Source organism: Theropithecus gelada, chromosome 8 (assembly GCF_003255815.1).
Source record: "Theropithecus gelada isolate Dixy chromosome 8, Tgel_1.0, whole genome shotgun sequence".
Lineage (NCBI taxonomy): Eukaryota > Metazoa > Chordata > Mammalia > Primates > Cercopithecidae > Theropithecus > Theropithecus gelada.
The window spans coordinates 147228843-147249475 of NC_037676.1; the positions used below are offsets into that span (position 1 = coordinate 147228843).

The 20633-nt window shown below is 41.3% G+C and overlaps 1 protein-coding gene and 1 pseudogene across 4 annotated transcripts in view; one reads left to right on the plus strand and one right to left on the minus strand.

The window, feature by feature from the left end:
- The window catches only part of LOC112630543 (zinc finger protein 252-like), a 44238-nt gene that overhangs the window by 18577 nt on the left and 5028 nt on the right, over window positions 1-20633 (minus strand). Inside the window, exons 3-4 of one of the 3 annotated variants that reach the window (XM_025394906.1) lie at window positions 18856-18956; window positions 16303-16416 (exon numbers count right to left, since the gene is read on the minus strand). The exons of 1 other annotated variant lie outside the window; for it this stretch is intronic. Coding sequence is in view for 1 of the 2 variants with exons in the window: in XM_025394904.1 (XP_025250689.1) it covers window positions 16303-16416 (114 nt within the window). In the remaining variant the exon portion in view is untranslated. The remainder of the gene's footprint in view (window positions 1-16302; window positions 16417-18855; window positions 18957-20633) is intronic. One more of the 3 variants, XM_025394904.1, reaches the window with a different exon arrangement.
- On the plus strand, window positions 16693-17806 carry LOC112630544 (annotated as a pseudogene). The gene has a single exon (XR_003120890.1). The product of XR_003120890.1 is annotated as a transmembrane emp24 domain-containing protein 10 pseudogene (transcript).

The window sequence follows — 20633 nt, forward strand, 5'->3', positions numbered from 1 at the left end:
TATTTAACCAATTATAACTTCTGTACCTACAAATTTATGGGGAAGAGATTTATTACAAAAACGGGGAGCACAAGTTCTAATTCCAAAACAATTATCTAGCCCTCAAAGTCAACATACAATGCCTGAAATGGGGTATGTCCCTGGTATGGGACTAGAAAAAAATTTGCCAGGTTTGAAAGAACCGCTTCAAGCAGAAAAACAGAGTTCCCACCAAAGATGAGGAAAACATTTTTGATGGTGGCCATTGTTAAGCCTCCAGAACATATACCTTTAAAATGGTTAAAAAAGGTAAGCCGATTTGGATAGAACAATGGCTGCTAAGTAAAGAGAAACTGGAAGCTTTAGAGAAATTAGTTGCTGAACAACTAGAAAATGGGCACATAGCTCCAACATTTTCTCCTTGGAATTCTCCAGTTTTTGCAATCAAGAAAAAATCAGGAAAATGGAGAATGTTAACTGACTTAAGAGCCACCAATTCAGTTATACAACCTATGGGAGCATTACAGCCAGGATTGCCTTCTCCTACTATGATTCCAAAAAATTGGCCTTTAATAGTCATAGACTTAAAAGACTGTTTCTTTACTATGCCTTTAGCTGGGCAAGACTGTGAACGGTTTGCGTTTACAATTCCTGCAGTAAACAACCTGCAGCCTGCTAAGCGTTATCATTGGAAAGTGTTGCCACAAGGCATGTTAAACAGTCTATTTGCCAGATGTATGTGGGGCAAGCAATGGAACCTACTTGTTAAATATTTTCACAGTGTTACATTATTCATTATATGGATGATATACTTTGTGCTGCCCCCACTCAAGAATTACTCCAATGTTATGATCACTTGCAAAATTCAATTTCTCACGCTGGTTTAATTATAGCTCCTGAAAAAATTCATACTCCTCCTCCTTACTCCTACTTGGGGACTTTAGTAAATGACACTACCATTGTGCCACAGAAAGTAACCATATGTAGAGATAAATTAAAAACACTAAATGATTTTCAAAAATTACTAGGGGATATTAACTGGATATGACCTGCTCTAGGCATTCCTACCTATGCCATGAGTAATCTGTTTTCTATCCTTAGAGGAAATCCTAGTCTCATTAGCCCACAGCAATTAACAAAGGAGGCTGAGGTAGAGTTACAACTGATTGAGAAGCAAGTCCATAAAGCTCAGATAAATAGAATAGATCCAGAGAAGACTCTAGATTTGCTAACTTTTTCAGCTCAGCATTCACCTACTGGTGTTATCGTTCAAGAACAGGACTTAGTAGAGTGGCTTTTTCTTCCACATACTAATTCACGGACTCTAACTCCTTATTTAGGTCAAATCGCTACTATGATAGGGATTAGGAGAACTCGGATTGTTAAATATCATGGATATGATCCTGGAAAAATTATTGTCCCTCTCACAAAGGCACAAATACAGCAAGCTTTTATAGTCTTACTTGGCAAATCCATTTAGCTGACTTTGTGGGCATGCTCGATAATCATTTTCCTAAAATGAAGCTGTTTCAGTTTTTGAAATTAACTAATTGGATTCTCCCTAAAAAAACTAAATTTAAACCAACTGAAGGTGCTGAGAATGTTTTTACAGATGGGTCTAGCAATGGCAAAGCTTCTTATTTTGGCTCAAAAAGTAAAGTTTTCCAGACGTCCTATACTTCAGCTCAAAAAGCAGAGCTTGTAGCTATAACTGAGGTATTGACTGCTTTTGATATGCCTATTACTGTGATTTCTGATTCCTCATACGTGGTTCACTCCACACAGTTAATTGAAAATGCTCAAGTTATGATTTCATACAGAACAACAACTGATGACAAAAACAAAAAAGGAAGAGAAATACGGATTACAGGACAGCCCATACACAACTGAATCTAGCATCATTTGGTGAAAAGATCCAATAACAAAAAGTTAAGAAATAGGCAAAATAATAACTTGGGGAAGAGGTTATGCTTGTATTTCTCCAGGCCAAAATCAACAGTCGATTTGGATACCATCAAGACACCTGAAACCTTACAAGCCAGATGTCGAGGAAGAGACTCTGGGAGGATCCTGAGGACCCCTCAGTTGCAGCCATGTTGAGGCTGATGCTGAGGAGGACCCCAACTGTCACGAGCAACAACCGTTGAACACAGCCACCCACCTGGGGACAGATCAAGAAGCTGTCACAGATGGCAGAAGAAAACCTAAGGAAAGTGGGGCAACTAGTCACAATGAGTAATTTAATTGTAGCTATGATAGCAGTTATCACCACAGCCATGAGTATTCCTTCCATAAGGGCTGGTAATAATGCCTAGATGCAATCACTCTGACACAGTTACACATGCTTTCTGATCTCAGTATTTACCATAATAAATCTGCTCCTATAATTGAGGCATACCACCCTCAAAAACCTATTTGTAAACAGAATTGGACCCAGTTAGAAAAAAATGAACATACTTGTTTAGGAAGATTGCTTTGCAGAACAGGCAGAGAGGTGCTACACAATGATTCCTATGGAATCATTATTAATTGGTCCCCTAAGAGGATGTTTAGCTTGAACTGCACCTGAGTCTGCGTGGCATGGTCACACTATGTTCAGCTGATCTGAACAAAACAGTCAGATGGTAGAAATTATAAGAAGCACGGCAAAAGTTCCTATTATCTGGAACCACGGCGATATAGTGGCACCTCAACCTCAAATGATATGGCCCACTCTAGGAGGTAAACATAAGGATTTGTGGAAACTATTAAATGCTCTTAATAAGATCAAAATTTGGGAAAGAATAAAAAAGCATCTAGAAAGACACTCTACAAACTTGGTTTTGGATATTGCAAAATTAAAAGAACAAATATTTAAAGCATCCCAGGCACACCTGACCTTAATGCCAGAAATAGAGTGCTTAAAGGACCTGCAGACAGATTAGCAGCTAGTAACCCATTTAAATGGATAAAAACACTTGGAAGCTCTGTGATTTCAATGATGGTTGTGCTTTTAATCTGTGTTGTCTTTGTACAGTCTGCAGATGCGGATCCCAACTCCTGCGAGAAGTAGCTCACCGTGACAAAGCTGCCCTTGCTTTTATCTCTTTGCAAATCAAAGAAGGGAGACATATTGGGAGCAAGCCTCCCAAAATCTGGCCATAAACTGGCCCCAAAACTGGCCATAAACAAAATTTCTGCAGCACTGTGATATGTCCATAATGGCCCTAACCCCCAAGCTGGAAGGTTGTGGGTTTACGGGAATAAGGGCAAGGAACACCTGGCCCGCCCAGGGTGGAAAACCACTTAAAGGCATTCTTTTTTTTTTTTTTTTGAGACGGAGTCTCGCTCTGTCGCCCAGGCTGGAGTGCAGTGGCCGGATCTCAGCTCACTGCAAGCTCCGCCTCCCGGGTTTACGCCATTCTCCTTTCTCAGCCTCCCGAGTAGCTGGGACTACAGGCGCCCGCCACCTTGCCCGGCTAGTTTTTTGTATTTTTTAGTAGAGACGGGGTTTCACCGTGTTAGCCAGGATGGTCTCGATCTCCTGACCTCGTGATCCGCCCGTCTCGGCCTCCCAAAGTGCTGGGATTACAGGCTTGAGCCACCGCGCCCGGCCTAAAGGCATTCTTAAGCCACAAACAATTAGCATGAGTGAACTGTGTCTTAAGAGCGTGTTCCTGCTGCAGTTAACTAGCCCAACCTATTCATTTAATTCGGCCCATCGCTTCATTTCCCATAAGGGATAATTTTTGTTAATTTAATATCTATAGAAACAATGCTAATGTCTGGTTTGCTGTTAATAAATATGTGAGTAAATCTCTGTTTGGGGCTTTCAGCTCTGAAGGCTGTGAGATCCCTGATTCCCCACTTCACACCGCTATATTTCTGTGTGTGTGTCTTTAATTTCTCTAGCGCCTCTGGGTTAGGGTCTCTCCGACCGAGCTGGTCTCTGCGTTGGTGGGGAAATACATAGTTCAACAACAGTTGTCAGAGACTTCAAACCCCACTTTCAATTTGGATAGAACATCTAACCAGAAGATCAACAAGGAAATACAGTTGGCCCTCTGTATCTAGGTGATACAGTTTGGCTCTGTGTCCCCATCCAAATCTCTTCTCAAATTTTAATCCCAACATGTTGAGGGAGAGACCTGGTGGGAGGTGATTGGATCATGGGGGTGGTTTCCCCCAGGCTGTTCTCATGATAGTGAGTTCTCACAAGACCTGATGGTTTAAAAGTGCCGCCCACTGCTGCTGCCATGTAAGATGTGCCTCACTTCCCCTTTACTTTCTGCCATGACTGTAAGTTTCCTGAGGCCTCCCCAGCTATGTAGAACTGTGAGTCAATTAAACCTCTTTCCTTTATAAATTACTCAGTCTCAGGTAGTTCTTCACAGCAGTGTGAAAACAGACTAATACACTAGGGATTCTGCATCAATGGATTCAAGTGACCACAAATACAAAAAAAAATTGGAAATTAAACAAAAAGTATGGTTGCATTTGTACTGAACATATACAGATTTGTCATTATTCCCTAGACAGTACAGTTTAACAACTATTTACATAGCATTTATATTGTATTAAAGTATATAGGAGGGGGATGTACATAGGTTATATGAAAATATTACACCATTTTATATAAGGGACTTGAGCATCTGTGGAGTTTGGTATTTGGAGGGGTTCCTGGAACCAATCCCCCATGGATACTGAGGGACAAGAGTAGATGATTTAGAACACTATATACAAACTAGACTTAACAAACATATAAGTTGTTAGAGAATACTCCACGCAACAACAGCAAAATATACATTTTTCTCAAGTACACATGGAATATTTTCCAGGACAGATCATAGATGAGGCCATAAAACAAGCCTTGAAAAGTTTAAAAAGACTGAAATTGTACAAGTTTCCTTGTCATTATGTTTTCTAAACATAATGGAATGAAACTGAAACTAATAACAGAAAACAATTTGCTAAATTCACAAATATGTAAAAATTAAGTAACATAGTACTAAATAACCAATGGGTCAAACAAGAAGTACAAAGCAAAATTAGAAAATACTTCGAGATGAATGAAAAGGAAGACACAACATATCAAAACCTGTGGGATGCAGCTGAATCAGTGCTTAAAGGGAAATTTGTAGCTGTCAATGCCTACATTTTTTAAAGTTAAAAAAATTTTTCTTTTTTCTTTTTCAGAAATTTTACTTTAAGTTCTGGGATACATGTGCAGAACCTGCAGGTTTGTTACATAGGTATACATGTGCCATGGTGCTCTGCTGCACCTATCAACCTGTTGAAAGAAATCAGGCACATTCCTTAGCCCCGGGCTCAACACAAACAGGCCCAGTACAAACACATCCCACCATATATCTCTCAACACAAACAGGCCCAGTACAAACACATCCCACCATATATCTCTCAACTTCCTGAGCCCAGTACAAACACCACCTGAAAAATCCCCGATAAGGACACAGCCGTTTGTGGTTTTACTGAAAGCGCGGGAACCAATAGAAAAACTACTAAATGTATAACTTAAAATGTAAACCAATTGTAACGCTGTAACCAAAAGAATTCCCTTGTTCCTCTGTAACTTTACGTATCCTATTTACATCGGGCTATAAAAAGCAAGCACTCGCATTGTTCGGGGCCCTCTTGTATGCTGTGGAATGGAGGGACCAAGTTCGAATTTGCAGTGAAAGATCCTTGCCGCTTGGCTTTGACTCTGGACTCTGGTGGTCTTCTTTGGGGAACAAACGGTCTGGGCATTACACTGTCATCTAGGTTTTTAGCCCACATGCATTAGGTATTTGTTCTAATGCTTTCCCTCCCCTTGCCCCTCACCCCGTGACAGGCCCTGGTGTGTGATGTTCCCCTCCCTATGTCCATGTGTTCTCACTGTTCAGCTCCCACTTACGAGTGAGAACATATCGTTTTTGGTTTTCTGTTCCCGTGTTAGTTTGCTGAGAATTATCGCTTCCAGTTTTATCCATGTCCCTGCAAAGGACATCAACTTATTCTTCTTTATGGCTGCATAGTATTCCATGGTGTATATATGCCACATTTTCTTTATCCAGTCTATCTGTGATGGGCATTTTGGTTGGTTCCAAGTCTTTGCTATTGTAAATAGTGCTACAAGAAATGTATGCGTGCATGTTATCTTTATAGCAGAATGATTTACAATCCTTTGGGTAATATTCAGTAATGGGATTGCTGGGTCAACTGGTATTTCCGGTTCTAGATCCTTGAGAAATCACACTGTCTTCCACAATGATTGAACTTATTCGCACTCCCACCAACAGTGTAAAGGCATTCCTATTTCTCCACAGCCTCGCCAGCATCTGTTGTTTCCTGATTTTTTTTTTTCTTTTTTGAGATGCAGTCTTGCTCCGTCGCCCAGGCCAGAGTGCAGAGGCACAATCTTGGCTCACGCCTGGCTAATTTTTTTGGATTTTTAGTAGAGATGGGGTTTCACCATGTTAGCCAGGATGGTCTCAATCTCCTGACCTCGTGATCCACCTGCCTTGGCCTCCCAAAGTGCTGGGATTACAGGTGTGAGCCACCGTGCCTGGCCGACAATGGGGTTTTCCAAATATACAGTCAAATAGACACAATTTGACTGCCTCTCTTCCTATTTGAATACTCTTTATTTCTTTCTCTGATTGCCCTGGCCAGAACATCCAATACTATGTTGAATAGGAGTGGTGAGAGAGGGTATCCTTGTCTTGTGCCGGTTTTCAAAGGGAATGTTTCCAGCTTCTGCCTATTCAGTATGATATCGGCTATGGGTTTGTCATAAATAGCTTTTATTATTTTGAGATATGTTCCATCAATACCTAGTTGATTGAGAGTTTTTAACATGAAGGGATGTTGAATTTTTTCGAAGGCCTTTTCTGCATCTATTGAGATAATCATGCGGTTTTTGCCATTGGTTCTGTTTATGTGATGGATTACATTTATTGATTTGCCTATGATGAACCAACCCTGCATCCCAAGGATGATGTTGACTTGATCTTGATGAATAAGCTTTTTGATATGCTGCTGGATTCGGTTTGCCAGTATTTTATTGAGCATTTTTGCATCGATGTTCATCAGGGATACTGACCTGAAATTTTCTTTTTTTGTTGTGTCTCTGTCAGGTTTTGGTATCAGGATGATGCTGGCCTCATAAAAAGGTTAGGGAGGATTCCCTCTTTTTCTATTCTTTGGAATAGTTTCAGAAGGAATGGTACCAGTTCCTCTCTATACCTCTGGTAGAATTTGGCTGTGAATCTATCTGGTTCTGGGCTTTTTTGGGGTTGTTAGGCTATGAATTACTGCCTCAATTTCAGAACTTGTTATTGGTCTGTTCAGGGATTTGACACCTTCCTGGTTTAGTCGTGGGAGGGTGCATATGTCCAGGAATTTATCCATTTCTTCTAGATTTTCTAATTTGTGTAGAGGTGTTTATAGTATTCTCTGATCATAGTTTGTATTTCTGTGGGATCAGTGGTAATATCCCCTTTATTATTTTTTATTGTATCTGTTTGATTCTTCTCTCTTTTCTTCATTAGTCTAGCTAGTGGTCTATCTATTTTGTTAATGTTTTAAAAAAAAATCTCCTGCATTCATTCATTATTGAAGGGTTTTTCTTGTCTGTATCTCCTTCAGTTTTGCTCTGATCTTAGTTATTTCTTGTCTTCTGCTAGCTTTTGAATTTCTTTGCCCTTGCTTCTCTGGTTGTTTTAATTGTGATGTTAGGGTGCCAATTTCAGATCTTTCCAGCTTTCTGATGTGGGCATTTAGTGCTATAAATTTCCCTCTTAACGCTGCTTTAGCTGTGTCCCAGAAAGTCTGGTACATTGTCTGTTTGGTCTCATTGGTTTCAAAGAACTTATTTCATTCTTAATTTCGTTATTTACCCAGGAGTCATTCAGGAGTAGGTTGTTCAATTTCCATGTAGTTGTACGGTTTTGAGTTTCTTAATCCTGAGTTCTAATTTGATTGCACTGTGGTCTGGGAGGCTGTTATGATTTCTATTCTTTTGCATTTGCAGAGGAGTGTTTTACTTCCAATTATGGGGTTGATTTTAGAATAAGTGCCATGTGGCACTGACAAGAATGAGAAGAATTCAAGTCCTGAATATCCTTTAATTTTAAAGGATGCTGGCTGGGTGTGGTGGATCACACCTGTAATCTCAGCACTTTGGGAGGCCAAGGTGGGCAGATCATGAGGTCAGGAGATTGAGACCATCCTGGCTAACACAGTGAAATTCTGTCTCTACTAAAAATGCAAATAAATTAGCTGGGCATGGTGGCACGTGCCTATAGTCCCAGCTTCTCAGGAGGCTGAGGCAGAAGAATGGTGTGGACTCAGGAGGCAGAGCTTGCAGTGAGCTGAGATTGCACCACTGCACTCCAGCCAGGGCAACAGAGTGAGACTCCACCTCAAAAAAAAAAAAAAAAAAAAAAAAAGAAAAATAAATTTAAAAAAATAAATAAAGCATGCTAATCTTTTGTCTTGTTAATCTAATGTTGACTGCGGGGTGTTAAAGTCTCACACTATTATTGAGTGAAAGTCTAAATCTCTTTGTAGGTCTCTAAGAATTTGCTTTATGAATCTGGGTGCTCCTGTATTGGGTGCATATATATTTAGGATAGTTAGCTCCTCTTGTTGCATTGATTCTTTTACCATTATGTAATGCCCTTCTTTGTCTTTTTTGATCTTTGTTGGTTTAAAGTCTGTTTTATCAGACTAGGGCTGCAACCCCTGTTTTTTTGTCTTTGCTTTCCATTTGCTTGGTAAATATTCCTCCATTCCTTTATTTTGAGCCTGTGTGTGTCTTTGCATGTGAGATCGATCTCCTGAATACAGCACACGGATTGGTCTTGACTCTTTATCCAATTGGGCAGTCTGCATCTTTTAATTGGGGCATTTAGCCCATTTACATTTAAGATTAATATTTTTATGTGTGAATTTGATCCTGGCATCATGATGCTAGCTGGTTATTTTGCACATTAGTTGATGCAGTTTCTTCATAGTGTCATTGGTCTCTATATTTTGGTGTGCTTTTGCAGTGGCTGGAATGAGTGCTTCCTTTCCATATTTAGCGTTTCCTTCAGGAGTTCTTGTAAGGCAGGCCTGCTGGTGACAAAATCCCTCAGCATTTGCTTGCCTGGAAAGGCTTTTATTTCTCTTTTGCTTATGAAACTTAGTTTGGCTGGATATGAAATTTTGGGTTGAATTTTTTTTTTTTTTTGAGATGGAGTTTTGCTCTTACTGCCCAGCCTGGAGTGTAATGGCACAATCTCAGCTCACTGCAACCTCCACCTCCCAGGTATGCACCACCATGCCCAGCTAATTTTTGTATTTTTTAGTAGAGACAGGGTTTCTTCCATGTTGGTCAGATTGGTCTTGAACTCCTGACCTCAGGTAATCTGCTTGTCTCAGCCTCCCAAAGTGCTGGGATTACAGGCGTGAGCCACAGCACCTGGCCCAATTCTTTTCTTTAAGAATGTTGAAAATTGGCCCCCATTCTCTTCTAGATTATAGGGTTTCTGCAGAGAGATCCATTGTTAGTCTAATGGGCTTACCTTCGTAGGTGACCTGACCTTTCTCTCTGGTTGCCCTCAGCATTTTCTTCCTTCATTTCACTCTTGGAGATTCTGATGATTATACATCTTGGGTTTGATCTTCTTGTGGAGTATCTTAGTGGTGTTCCGTGTATTTCCTGAATTTGAATGTTGGCATATCTTGCTAGGTTGGGGAAGTTCTCCTGGATAATATCCTGAAGTGTGTTTTCCAACTTGGTTCCATTCTACCCATTGCTTTCAGATACACCAATCAATCATAGGTTTGGTCTTTTCACATAGACCCATATTTCTTGGAGGCTTTGTTCGTTCCTTTTCATTCTTTTCTCTCTAATCTTGTCTTCATGCCTTATTTTAGCAAGGTGATCTTCATTCTCTGATACCTTTTCTTCTACTTGATCAATTCAGCTATTGATACTTGTGTATGCTTCATGAAGTTCTTGTGCTGTGTTTTTCAGTTCCATCAGGTCATTTATGTTCCTCTCTAAACTGGTTATTCTAGTTAGCAGTTCCTGTAACCTTTTATCAAGTTTCTTAGCTTCCTTGCATTGGGTTAGAACTTTTTTTTTTTTTTTTTTTTTTTTTAAGCTCAGAGAGTTTGTTATTACCCACTTTCTGAAGCCTACTTTTGTCAATTAATCAATCTCATTCTCCATCCAGTTTGGTGTCCTTGCTGGAGAGGAGCTGTGATCATTTGGAAGAGAAGAGGCTTTTTGGAATTTTCAGTGTTTTTGTACTGTTTTTTCCTCATCTTCATGGATTTATCTACCTTTGATCTTTGAGGCTGATGACCTTTGGATGGGGGTTTGTGTGTGTGTGTGCATGTGTCTTTTTTGTTGATGTGGTTATTGTTGCATTGTTTGTCAGTTTTTCTTTTAACAGTCAGACCCCTCCTTCTGCAGGTCTGCTGCAGTTTGATGGAGGTCCACTCCAGACCCTGTTGACTTGGTTATCACCAGTGGAGGCTGCAGAACAGCAAAGATTGCTGCCTGCTCCTTCCTCTAGAAGCTTCATCCCTGAGGGGGCACTAACCTGATGCCATCTGGAGCTCTCCTATATAAGGTGTCTGTTGACCTGTTAAGAGGTGTCTCCCAGTCAGGAGGTATGGGATTCAGGGACCCACCTGGGGAGGCAGTCTGTCCCTTAGCAGAGCTGGTGTGCTGTGCTGGGAGAATCCCCCTTGTCAGGATCAGCTGCTCTCTTCACAGCCAGGCAGGAAAGATCAAGTCTGCTGAAGCTGTGTCCACAGCTGCCCCTCCCTCCAGGTGCTCTGTCCCAGGGAGATGAAAGTTTTATCTATAAGCTCCTGACTGGGGCTGCTGCATTTCCTTCAGAGATGCCCTGCCCAGTGAGGAGAAATCTAGAGAAGCAGTTTGGCCACAGATGCTTTATCACACTGTGGTGTTCCGCCCAGTCCAAATCTCCTGGTCTTCTTAGCACTATCGGGGAAAACCGCCTACTAAAGCCTCAGTAATGTCAGAAGATGTTCCTTTCCCCTCCAAGCTTGAATGTCCCAGGTCAACACCAGACTGCTGTGCTGGCAGTGAGAATTTCAAGCCAGTGGTTCTTAGCTTGCTGGGCTCCATGGGAGTGGGACTCATTAAGAGAGACCACTTGGCTTCCTGGCTTCAGCCCCCTTTCCAGGGGAGTGAACAGTTCTGTCTCACTGGGATTCCAGGTGCCACTGGGGTACGAAGATAACTCCTGCAGCTAGCTCGGTGCCTGCCTAAACAGCCGCTCAGTTTTGTGTTTAAAACCCAGGACCCTGGTGGTGTAGGCTCATGAGGGAATCTCCTGATCTGCAGATTGTAAAAACCATGGGAAAAGTGTAGTACCTAGGCTGTGTAGCACAGTCCCTCATGGCTTCCCTTAGCTGGGAGAGGAGGGAGGTCCCCTGGCTCCTTGCACTTCCTGGGTGAAGCGATGTTCCACCCTGCTTCCACTCCCTCTCCACTACCTAACTGGTCCCAATGAGATGAACTGGGTACCTCAGTTGGAAATGCAGGAATCACCCATCTTCTGTGTTGGTCTCAATGGGAGCTGCAGACCGGAGCTGTTTGTATTTGGCTGTCTTGGCCATCCCTCAATGCCTACTTTTTTTTTTTTTTAAAAGGGAGCAAATCAACAACCTAATCTTCTACCTTAAAACACTGGGGAAAACAAACAAACTAAACCCAAATCAACCTTAAAACACTGGGGAAAACAAACAAACAAACAAAAGAACTAAACCCAAATCAAGCAGAAGGTAGAAAATAAGGAATATAACACAAACTAATGAACTACAGAATAGAAAAAAAGGCTTAATACTAATTCTTCACAAACTCTTCCAAAAAAACAAGAGAACACTTCCCGATTCATTCAATGAAAACAGTATTACCCTGATACCAAAAACAGACAATAAAACAACAGATCAGTATCTCTAATAAATACAGACACAAAATTCCCCAACAAAATGCCAGCAAATCAAATTCCACTATATATATATATAAAAAATTATACACCATTACTGAGTGGGACTTATCCCAGAAATGTAAGGTTTGTTTAGCATCCAAAAATCAATTAATACATCATATCCATTGAATAAAGGGAAAAAATCAAGAAAGGAAAACAAAGACACTTTCAGACAAAAGCTCACAGAATAATGCCAACTTAACTACAAGAAATACTAAAGGAAAAATTTCAAACTGAAAATAATGACCTTGAACAGAAGTACAGAATTGCAGAAAGGAATGGAAAACACTAGAAAGGGTAACTCTAAATGAATATTTACTGTCAAGAAATAGCAATGGAATAAACTCTCTGGTGAGGTTTCAAAGTAGGTAGTACAAAATAAGTGACAATAATAATGAAAGGAAGGAGAGGGACGAAAGGAATTGCAAGGATCTTGCATTTTCCAAGAAGTGGTAAAAATATTAAGGTAGACCATAGTAAGTCAAAGAGACATATTTAATCATTAGAGTCATCACTTAAGAAAGAATGTACAGCTAAAAAGCTAATGGAGAAGAAACATAAAATTACATATAAAGTTTGATTTATTCAAAAGAATATAAGAGGCCGGGCGCAGTGCTTCACGCCTGTAATCCCAGCACTTTGGGAGGCCGAGGTGGCTGGATCATGAGGTCAAGAGATACAGACCATCCTGGCCAACATGGTGAAACCCCATCCCTACTAAAAATAAAAAAATTAGCCAGGCATGGTGGTGTGCACCTGTAGTCCCAGTTACTTAGGAGGTTGAGGCAGGATAATCACTTGAACCTGGGAGGTAGAGGTTACAGTGAGCTGGGACTGCACCACTGCACTCCAGCCTGGGCGACAGAGTGAGACTGCATCTCAAAAAAAAAAAAAAAAAAAAAAAAAAATATATATATATATATATATATATACATATAAAATATAGTATAGGAAAAAAATAGATGAGACAAATAGAAAACAAATAGCAAGATGGCAGACTTACCCTCAATTTTATCAATAATTGTGTTACATTTACATGGACAAAGCACTCTGCGAGGAGTACCCAAATCCACCTTCATGTTCGATAATTTACTAATTTTCTGACTCACAGAACTCAGAAAAGCTCTTATGCTCACAATTACACAGTTTATTAGGACAAAACGATACAATTAAAAATCAGCAAAGGAAAATGCCACACAGGGTCCAGGAGAGACCAAGTGTGAACTTCCAGGTATCCTCTTCCAGTAGGGTCACCTGGACAGACCTTAATTCTTCCGGCCACCATGTGTGACAACATATGCAAAGTGTTGATGACCAGGGAAGCTCACCTGAGCTTTAGTGTTCAGGATTTTTATTAATGGTTAGTACATGGACTTGGGGCACTCAGGTACCTTGACAGCTTCCCTCAGGGGTTAATCTGATACACTGTGGTCCAGGGACCCAGGCAAACAGAAATAAGCATTTGCTTTAAATCACATAGTTAGCATAAACCAGCATAGCCCAAGGCCCCAGGTGTACTCAAATACTTTTACCAGGCAGAATATTCCAACAGCTTAGAGGTTATCTCCAAGAAGCTAGTCAAGGGGTTAGTCCTAAAGACCTTTGGAATATGCAGGATTTGGGCAGTGCAGGCCTCTGAGTTAACCCTTTACTGCACACTCTAAAAAAAATGACTGTCAGACTGAATAAAATAATTTGACTTATATGAAGTTTATAAAACATTTCATACATAAGGACTCAAAAACATGAGGGTAGAATAAAGCCATATTGAGACACAAAAGGGCTCAACCTATTTGAGTATGTACTTCAGCAAAACAAGGAATAAATGAACAAATAGACACGGAATTCAATAGATGGTGACTCCAATGTAAGAGAGTAAGAATGGAAAGTGCCAGGAAGATAGCTATTCAGCAGCCCTGGAAAGCAATGAATCCTGGCCTTAATGCTGGACGAGTGACTGCACCTGGGGGACAAGGGAGAGACTAGTAACCATTCTTGACAACTCACAACAACTTAGGGAGGTACAAGATGAGTGGAAGGCAATGTTCACAGCAGCTTTATGTATACTGACCAAAAAACGAAAACAACTCAAACGTTTGTTAACAGAGTATGAACAAATTGTAGTATATTCAAACAATACAATATTATTCAGAAATAAAAAGAATTATTGATATACAACATAAACACATCTCAAAATAATTATGTTGAATAAAAGCCAGACCAAAAGAATACATGCTCAATGATTCCATTTTCACATAAAACTCTAGAAAATATAATTTATAGTGACAGAAAGGAGATCAGTAATTACTTCAGGATATAAGTGGGAAGGAGTGAGAAAGGTGGGAAGGAGTGAAAGATGATGAAGGAGGAGAAAACTTTTGGGGGTGATGGATATATCTGCCCTAGATTGTAGCAATGGTTTCACATGTGTATACATATGTCAAAACATATAAAATCATATACTTTAAATATTTGTTAACATATTGTATGTTAATTACACCTCAATAAAGCTGGTTCCTTAAGGAAAATAAATAAGAGTATGGAGCTGAGATAAATCTGCCAGAGACCCAACCCTGTTCTGTCCCTGGCCGGCTGTGTGATCTGGGGTCACCATTTAATCTCTCTGTGCCTCAGTTTCCTGGGCACGGATTGTAAAGAGATATTGGCAAATTCCATAAATTCACTGTGACAGCGCAGTGCCAGGCCTGCATCAAGCACAAATGACCAACGTTAGCTGTGTGGCAGCATGGAGCCCCAGGACTCTGTTCTGCTTACTGTTTACATACTCAGGCCCCCCACTACACAGGAAGAAACGCTTTCTAGCTCATCTGTTTCCTTAAGACCCAGAATCAGCCTGGGATGCTCTGAGTGAATAACAGCAGGAATGAGAGACTTGGAAGAGAACGTCTCTCTAAGTGGCGTCTCCAAGCAGCCAAAACAGAGCTGGTCAGCAAACCCTGTGGGCAGTGTGAAATATATATTTGGTCTTCACCCCCATGACCTGGCATACAACTCCTAAAATCCTTGTAATCTCCAAAGTGCTTTCTTTTCGTAGGCTTATGTTGACTGACAGCTTTAGGATGAAGCTGATCACTGGAAAGGCCAAGGCATGATTTCAGGGTCGGGATTCTTAGCTCCAAAGCCCCAAACTCAGAGAGGGGAAAGGAGCTAAAGGTTAAGTTGATCACCAATGGCCAATGGTTTAATCAATCATATCTACATAATAAAGTCTCTATAAAAACCTAAGAGGACAGGGTTCAGAGAGCTGTTGGATAGCTAAGTAGATAGGATCCTAGAGGGTGATGCACCCAGGGAGGGCATGAAAACTCCACACCCCTTCCCCCATACCACAGTCTACACATTTCTTCACCTTTATCCTTTATAATAAATTGGTAAATCTTTTTTTTTTCCTTTTCTGAGACAGGGTCTCACTCTGCCACCCAGGCTGGAGTGCAGTGGCATGATCTCAGCTCACTGCAACCTCTTCCTCCTGGGTTCAAGTGATTCTCATGCCTCATCCTCCTAACTGGGACGACAGATGCACATCACCATGCCTGGCTAATTTTGTATTTTTTGTAGAGATGGGGTTTCACCATATTGGTCAGACTGGTCTTGAACTCCGGACCTCAAGTGATCTGCCCACCTTGGCCTCCCAAACTGCTGGGATTCCAGGCGTGAGCCACCACGCCCGGCCTAAACTGGCAAATCTAAGTGTTTCCCTGAGTTCTGTGAGCTGCTCCAGCAAATTAATAGAACCCAGAGTGAGGGTCATGGGAACTCCGACTTGAATCCTGTTGGTCTGAAGTTTGGAAATCTTGAACTTACAAGTAGTGCCTTGAGAGGACAGTCTCAGAGACTGAGCCCTCAGCCTGTGGGATGTCAGGCTATCTCCAAGAAGAGAGCACCGAAATGGAATTGAATTAGAACTGTTTGGAGCATGGGAAAAGCCTTCCACACATTTGGTCACAAAGTCTTTGTTGATTGTTGCTGTGATGTCAGAGCAGAGGAAAAATGTAATTACCATTTTTCCCAAACAGCCTAAGGAGTGGATGACATGGAAGTGAAGAGACTGGGAGCCAGCTGCCAGGGAAAGACACTTGAGCTCTTTTTTGTGGCTGAAAGAGCATTTTCTAGGGTAAATAAAACACAAATCTACTTACGGAGAGATAACAGGGGCAAATAACAGCAAGAAAAGAGGACAAGATAGAAAAAGGAGGAAAGCAAAGGCCTGAGGGTAACAAGAGATTTGTCTGGAGCTTGTAGAGAAGGGATTCGTGAGTGAAGCTGCAGCACCTACCACAGGAGCAGAGAGTGGGAGCAGACTCACATTCTCTCTTGTGCCTCCAGCTCCAGCTCCTCTGAGTTCTCAGGATGTGTGGGGTCCATGGTTCGTCCCCCTGCTCCAGCCTGGAGATGACATCAGGTTTGGAAGCTTGCAGTCCTGTTCCAGAGAAAGGAAACAAGAGCCAAAAATTCACCCAGGTAGAGGGTAGGATGGACCTGTGGTCTGAGTCTGTGTGATGGTTGTGTGCTTCCCTGCCACCTGGTCTCTAACCGTGAAGAAAGACACAGACCTCTGCCTAAGCTGAAGAAAGGTCAAAACTAGCTTTTCAGGGGGACAGGGGGCATAGATAGGACAGCACTGTGGCCTGAACACATCATGGTAGAGGACTCATAGTAGGAGGTGTTGATGCCCAGCAGAAGGGTTAAAGGGGGAATGAGTCTCCAACACCATGTCTGGTTTGTCCGGCCCACCAGCCTGGCATGGCCCTTGTCCGTTGGCATTGCTGCTTTTGTTCCTGCTCAGCCCCAGCTTGGTCCTTGCTATCTCCTTCCATCTGCCCATTAATTCTCGCAAGTGCCTCCATGAGGAGATCCACAAGGACCTGCTAGTGACTGGCGCGTACGAGATCTCTGACCAGTCTGGGGGCACTGGCGGCCTGCGCAGCCACCTCAAGATTACAGATTCTGCTGGCCATATTTTCTACTCCAAAGAGGAGGCAACCAAGGGGGAAATTTTCCTTTACCACTGAAGATTATGACGTTTGAAGTGTGTTTTGAGAGCAAGGGAACAGGGCAGATACCTGACCAACTCGTGATGCTAGACATGAAGCATGGAGTGGAGGCAAAAAATTATGAAGAGATTGCAAAAGTTGCGAAGCTCAAACCATTAGAGGTGAAGCTGCAACACCTAGAAGACCTTTCAGAATCTACTGTTAATGATTTTGCCTACATGAAGAAGAGAGAAGAGGAGATGTTTGATACCAATGAGTCAACAAACACTTGGGTCCTATACTTCAGCATCTTTTCAATGTTCTGCCTCATTGGACTAGCCACCTGGCAGGTCTTCTACCTGCAACGCTTCTTCAAGGCCAAGAAGTTGATCGAGTAATGAATGAGGCATATTCTCCTCCCACCTTGTACCTCAGCCAGCAGAACATCGCTGGGACATGCCTGGCCTAAGGCATCCTATCAGCAGCACCATCAAGGTGGGTTGGAGCTTTCTTGCCAGAACTGATCTCTTTTGGTGTGGGAGGACATGGGGTACCAACCTACACCCAACAAGTCAATGAGGGACTTCTTTTTAATTTGGTAGAATTTTGACTGGTTTTTGCAACAATAGGTCTATTATTAGAGTCACCTATGACAGAAAGATAGGAATTACCTAGATAATGTCAAAGTCAGCATTTGTCCTGGGTTCCCTTGTGTGATCTGTTTGAACCATGTTTTCTTTTCTTCTCCCACTTGCTCAGCGGTTTGGGCTTCCATTCTAGTTCTTTTACCAAGATTTTTGTGTGACCATAATGACTTCATTTGGATTGCCCTCTTTCAATTTCCTTGCGAAAACACTCTTTTTTTTTTTTTTTTTTTTTTTTTTTTTTTTTTTTTTNAATTCTGTTCCATTGCTTTATGTGCCTGTTTTTATGCCATCCAGTTTTGATTACTATTCCTTTGTAATATAACTTAAGATTAGGAAGTAGAATACCACAATTTTTTTTTTTTTTTTTTTTTTTTTTTTTTTTTTTGAGACAGAGTCTCGCGCTGTGTCACCCAGGCTGGAGTGCAGTGGCGCGATCTCGGCTCACTGCAAGCTCCGCCTCTCAGGTTCACGCCATTCTCCTGCCTCAGCCTCCGAGTAGCTGGGACTACAGGCGCCCGCCACCACGCCCGGCTAGTTTTTTGTATTTTTAGTAGAGACGGGGTTTCACCATGTTAGCCAGGATGGTCTCGATCTCCTGACCTCGTGATCCACCCGCCTCGGCCTCCCAAAGTGCTGGGATTACAGGCTTGAGCCACCGCGCCCGGCCGCGAAAACACTCTTAACTTTCTCTTTACCCTTAGCTGAAACGTTTATGTAGCTTCTGGTGATATCTTTTCATGAATTTATGTCTCTTAAAATGGTGATGCATGTGACACTTCATAAAAGTGAGCTTCGAACTGTAGATAACTCTTAAATGTCATTTTAGACAATTAAAATATTCGTGCTTAACTGCTTGAACATTTTTCGTGCATGTGTATTTAATTCTATACAGTATTATCACATGTGTAGATTCATGTGACCACCATCATGACACACAGAACAGTTCTGTCACATGGATCCCTTCCACTGCCCTTTTACAGCCACAGCCACATCTCTTTCTTATCCCCTCACCAAAACCTGCGGCTGCCACTGTTCTGTCCTCCAACTCTGTAATTTTGTCATTTCAAGCATGTTGTATGGATGGAATTATATAGAATGTAATCTTATGAGGTTGACTTTTTTTCATTCAGCATAATTCCCTTGAAATTCATCCAAGTTGTTGCATGTATCAATAGTTTCTTCCTTTTTTTCTTTTAAAAATGTTTCATATATTTGGGGGTATAAGTGCAGATTTCTTACATGCGTATATTGCATCGTGGTGAAGTCTGGGCATTTCCTTTTGATTGCTGAGTAGTATGCCATGGTATGGATGTACCACAGTTTGCTTAACTATTCACCTACTAAAGGACATGAGAGTTGTTTTCAGTTTTTTGCCCTTACTAATAAAGCTGCTGTGAACATTCATGTACAGGTTTTTATGTGAACATGTATTTTCATTTTCTGGGATAAATGCTCAAAAAGGCAATTGCTGTGTTGTGTGGCAAACATGTACATTTTTGTAAGAAACTACCCTACTCTTTTTCCAGAGTGGCTGTACCTTTTACATACAGCCACTCATACAATTCATACAGCAATGTATGACTGATCCAGTTTCTTCACATCCTTACCAGTGTTTGGTATTACTACTATTTTTTTATCTTAACCATTCACATAGCTGTGTGTAATGATAACACATGTGGTTTTGATTTGCATTTTCCAGTGGCTAATGATGCTGAGTATCTTTTCATATGCTAATTTGTCATCTATATATCCTCTTCATTGAAATTTCTGTTCATGTCTTTTGTCTATTTTCTATTTAAGTCATTTGTTCTTTTAAGTATTGAGTTTTGAGAGTTTTTATACATCCCAGATAAAACTCCTCTGTTAGATACGTGGTTGCTTGAATTTTTAACATAACTTCTACCAAGGAAAAATAAGTAAAATTTCCAACTCTTCTTGCATGGCCAGTCACTTAATTCCTGTCCTTCAGTGTTCCATCTAGAGAATTAAGAGATATGATGTATAGAATAGATATCTAGGAGGACCATTTAGAGTAAATACTTAAAAATCCAAAACAAATGAAAGCAAAGCCAATAATCACTGTAGGGGTATGAGGTGCCTAAGGGTCAAAACTAACGTAAATAAGAGAAAACGTGAATATAAATGACCATGTTTATAAACAGTTATGAAAAATGTTGTCACTTGAAATCTTTCCCACATCTCCCAAGAAAGTCGGTAGGAGTTTATCCTTTCTGTAATCTCTTTTTAACCCTGCTGACTATTACAGGGCTTGTTTAATCACAGTGGCAAGAATTACATGTATCTTACAGTAAAGCAGCAGAATACTGGAATTGTTAGAGAATCCTGATGTGTTGACCTGGATAAAGTACAAAGGTGGAAGAGGGAATGAGTTACGTTGTTAAAATCTCAGGCTATTCTGTTTATGTTCCTGCTACTATGAACCCAAATCGGTTCTATTTTTTTTTCCCTTTTGACTTCTTGTATCTTCCTCTGGGGTGGCATAAAAGTAGTTCCGTTGTTAACTTGTACAACATTGCCATCTGCTGTTAAGAACTGGCAGGTACTGCTTTTGAGAACCTGGTTGCAGGTCCTTACCATAGGCAGCAGATGTTGAAAAAATCTATCTGTAGTATTACATATACTAAGTTACAGAGGATGCATCCAAGTAGAGAAAATAACATGTGGGTTAAAATCCATCCTAAAGGGCGGGCGCGGTGGCTCAAGCCTGTAATCCCAGCACTTTGGGAGGCTGAGGCGGGAGGATCACGAAGTCAGGAGATCGAGACCATCCTAGCTAACACGGTGAAACCCTGTCTCTACTAAAAATACAAAAAACTAGCCGGGTGAGGTGGCGGGCGCCTGTAGTCCCAGCTACTCGGGAGGCCGAGGCAGAAGAATGGCGTAAACCTGGGAGGCGGAGCTTGCAGTGAGCTGAGATCCAGCCACTGTACTCCAGTCTGGGCGACAGAGCAAGACTCTGTTTCAAAAAAAAAAAAAAAAAAAAAAAACCCCATCCT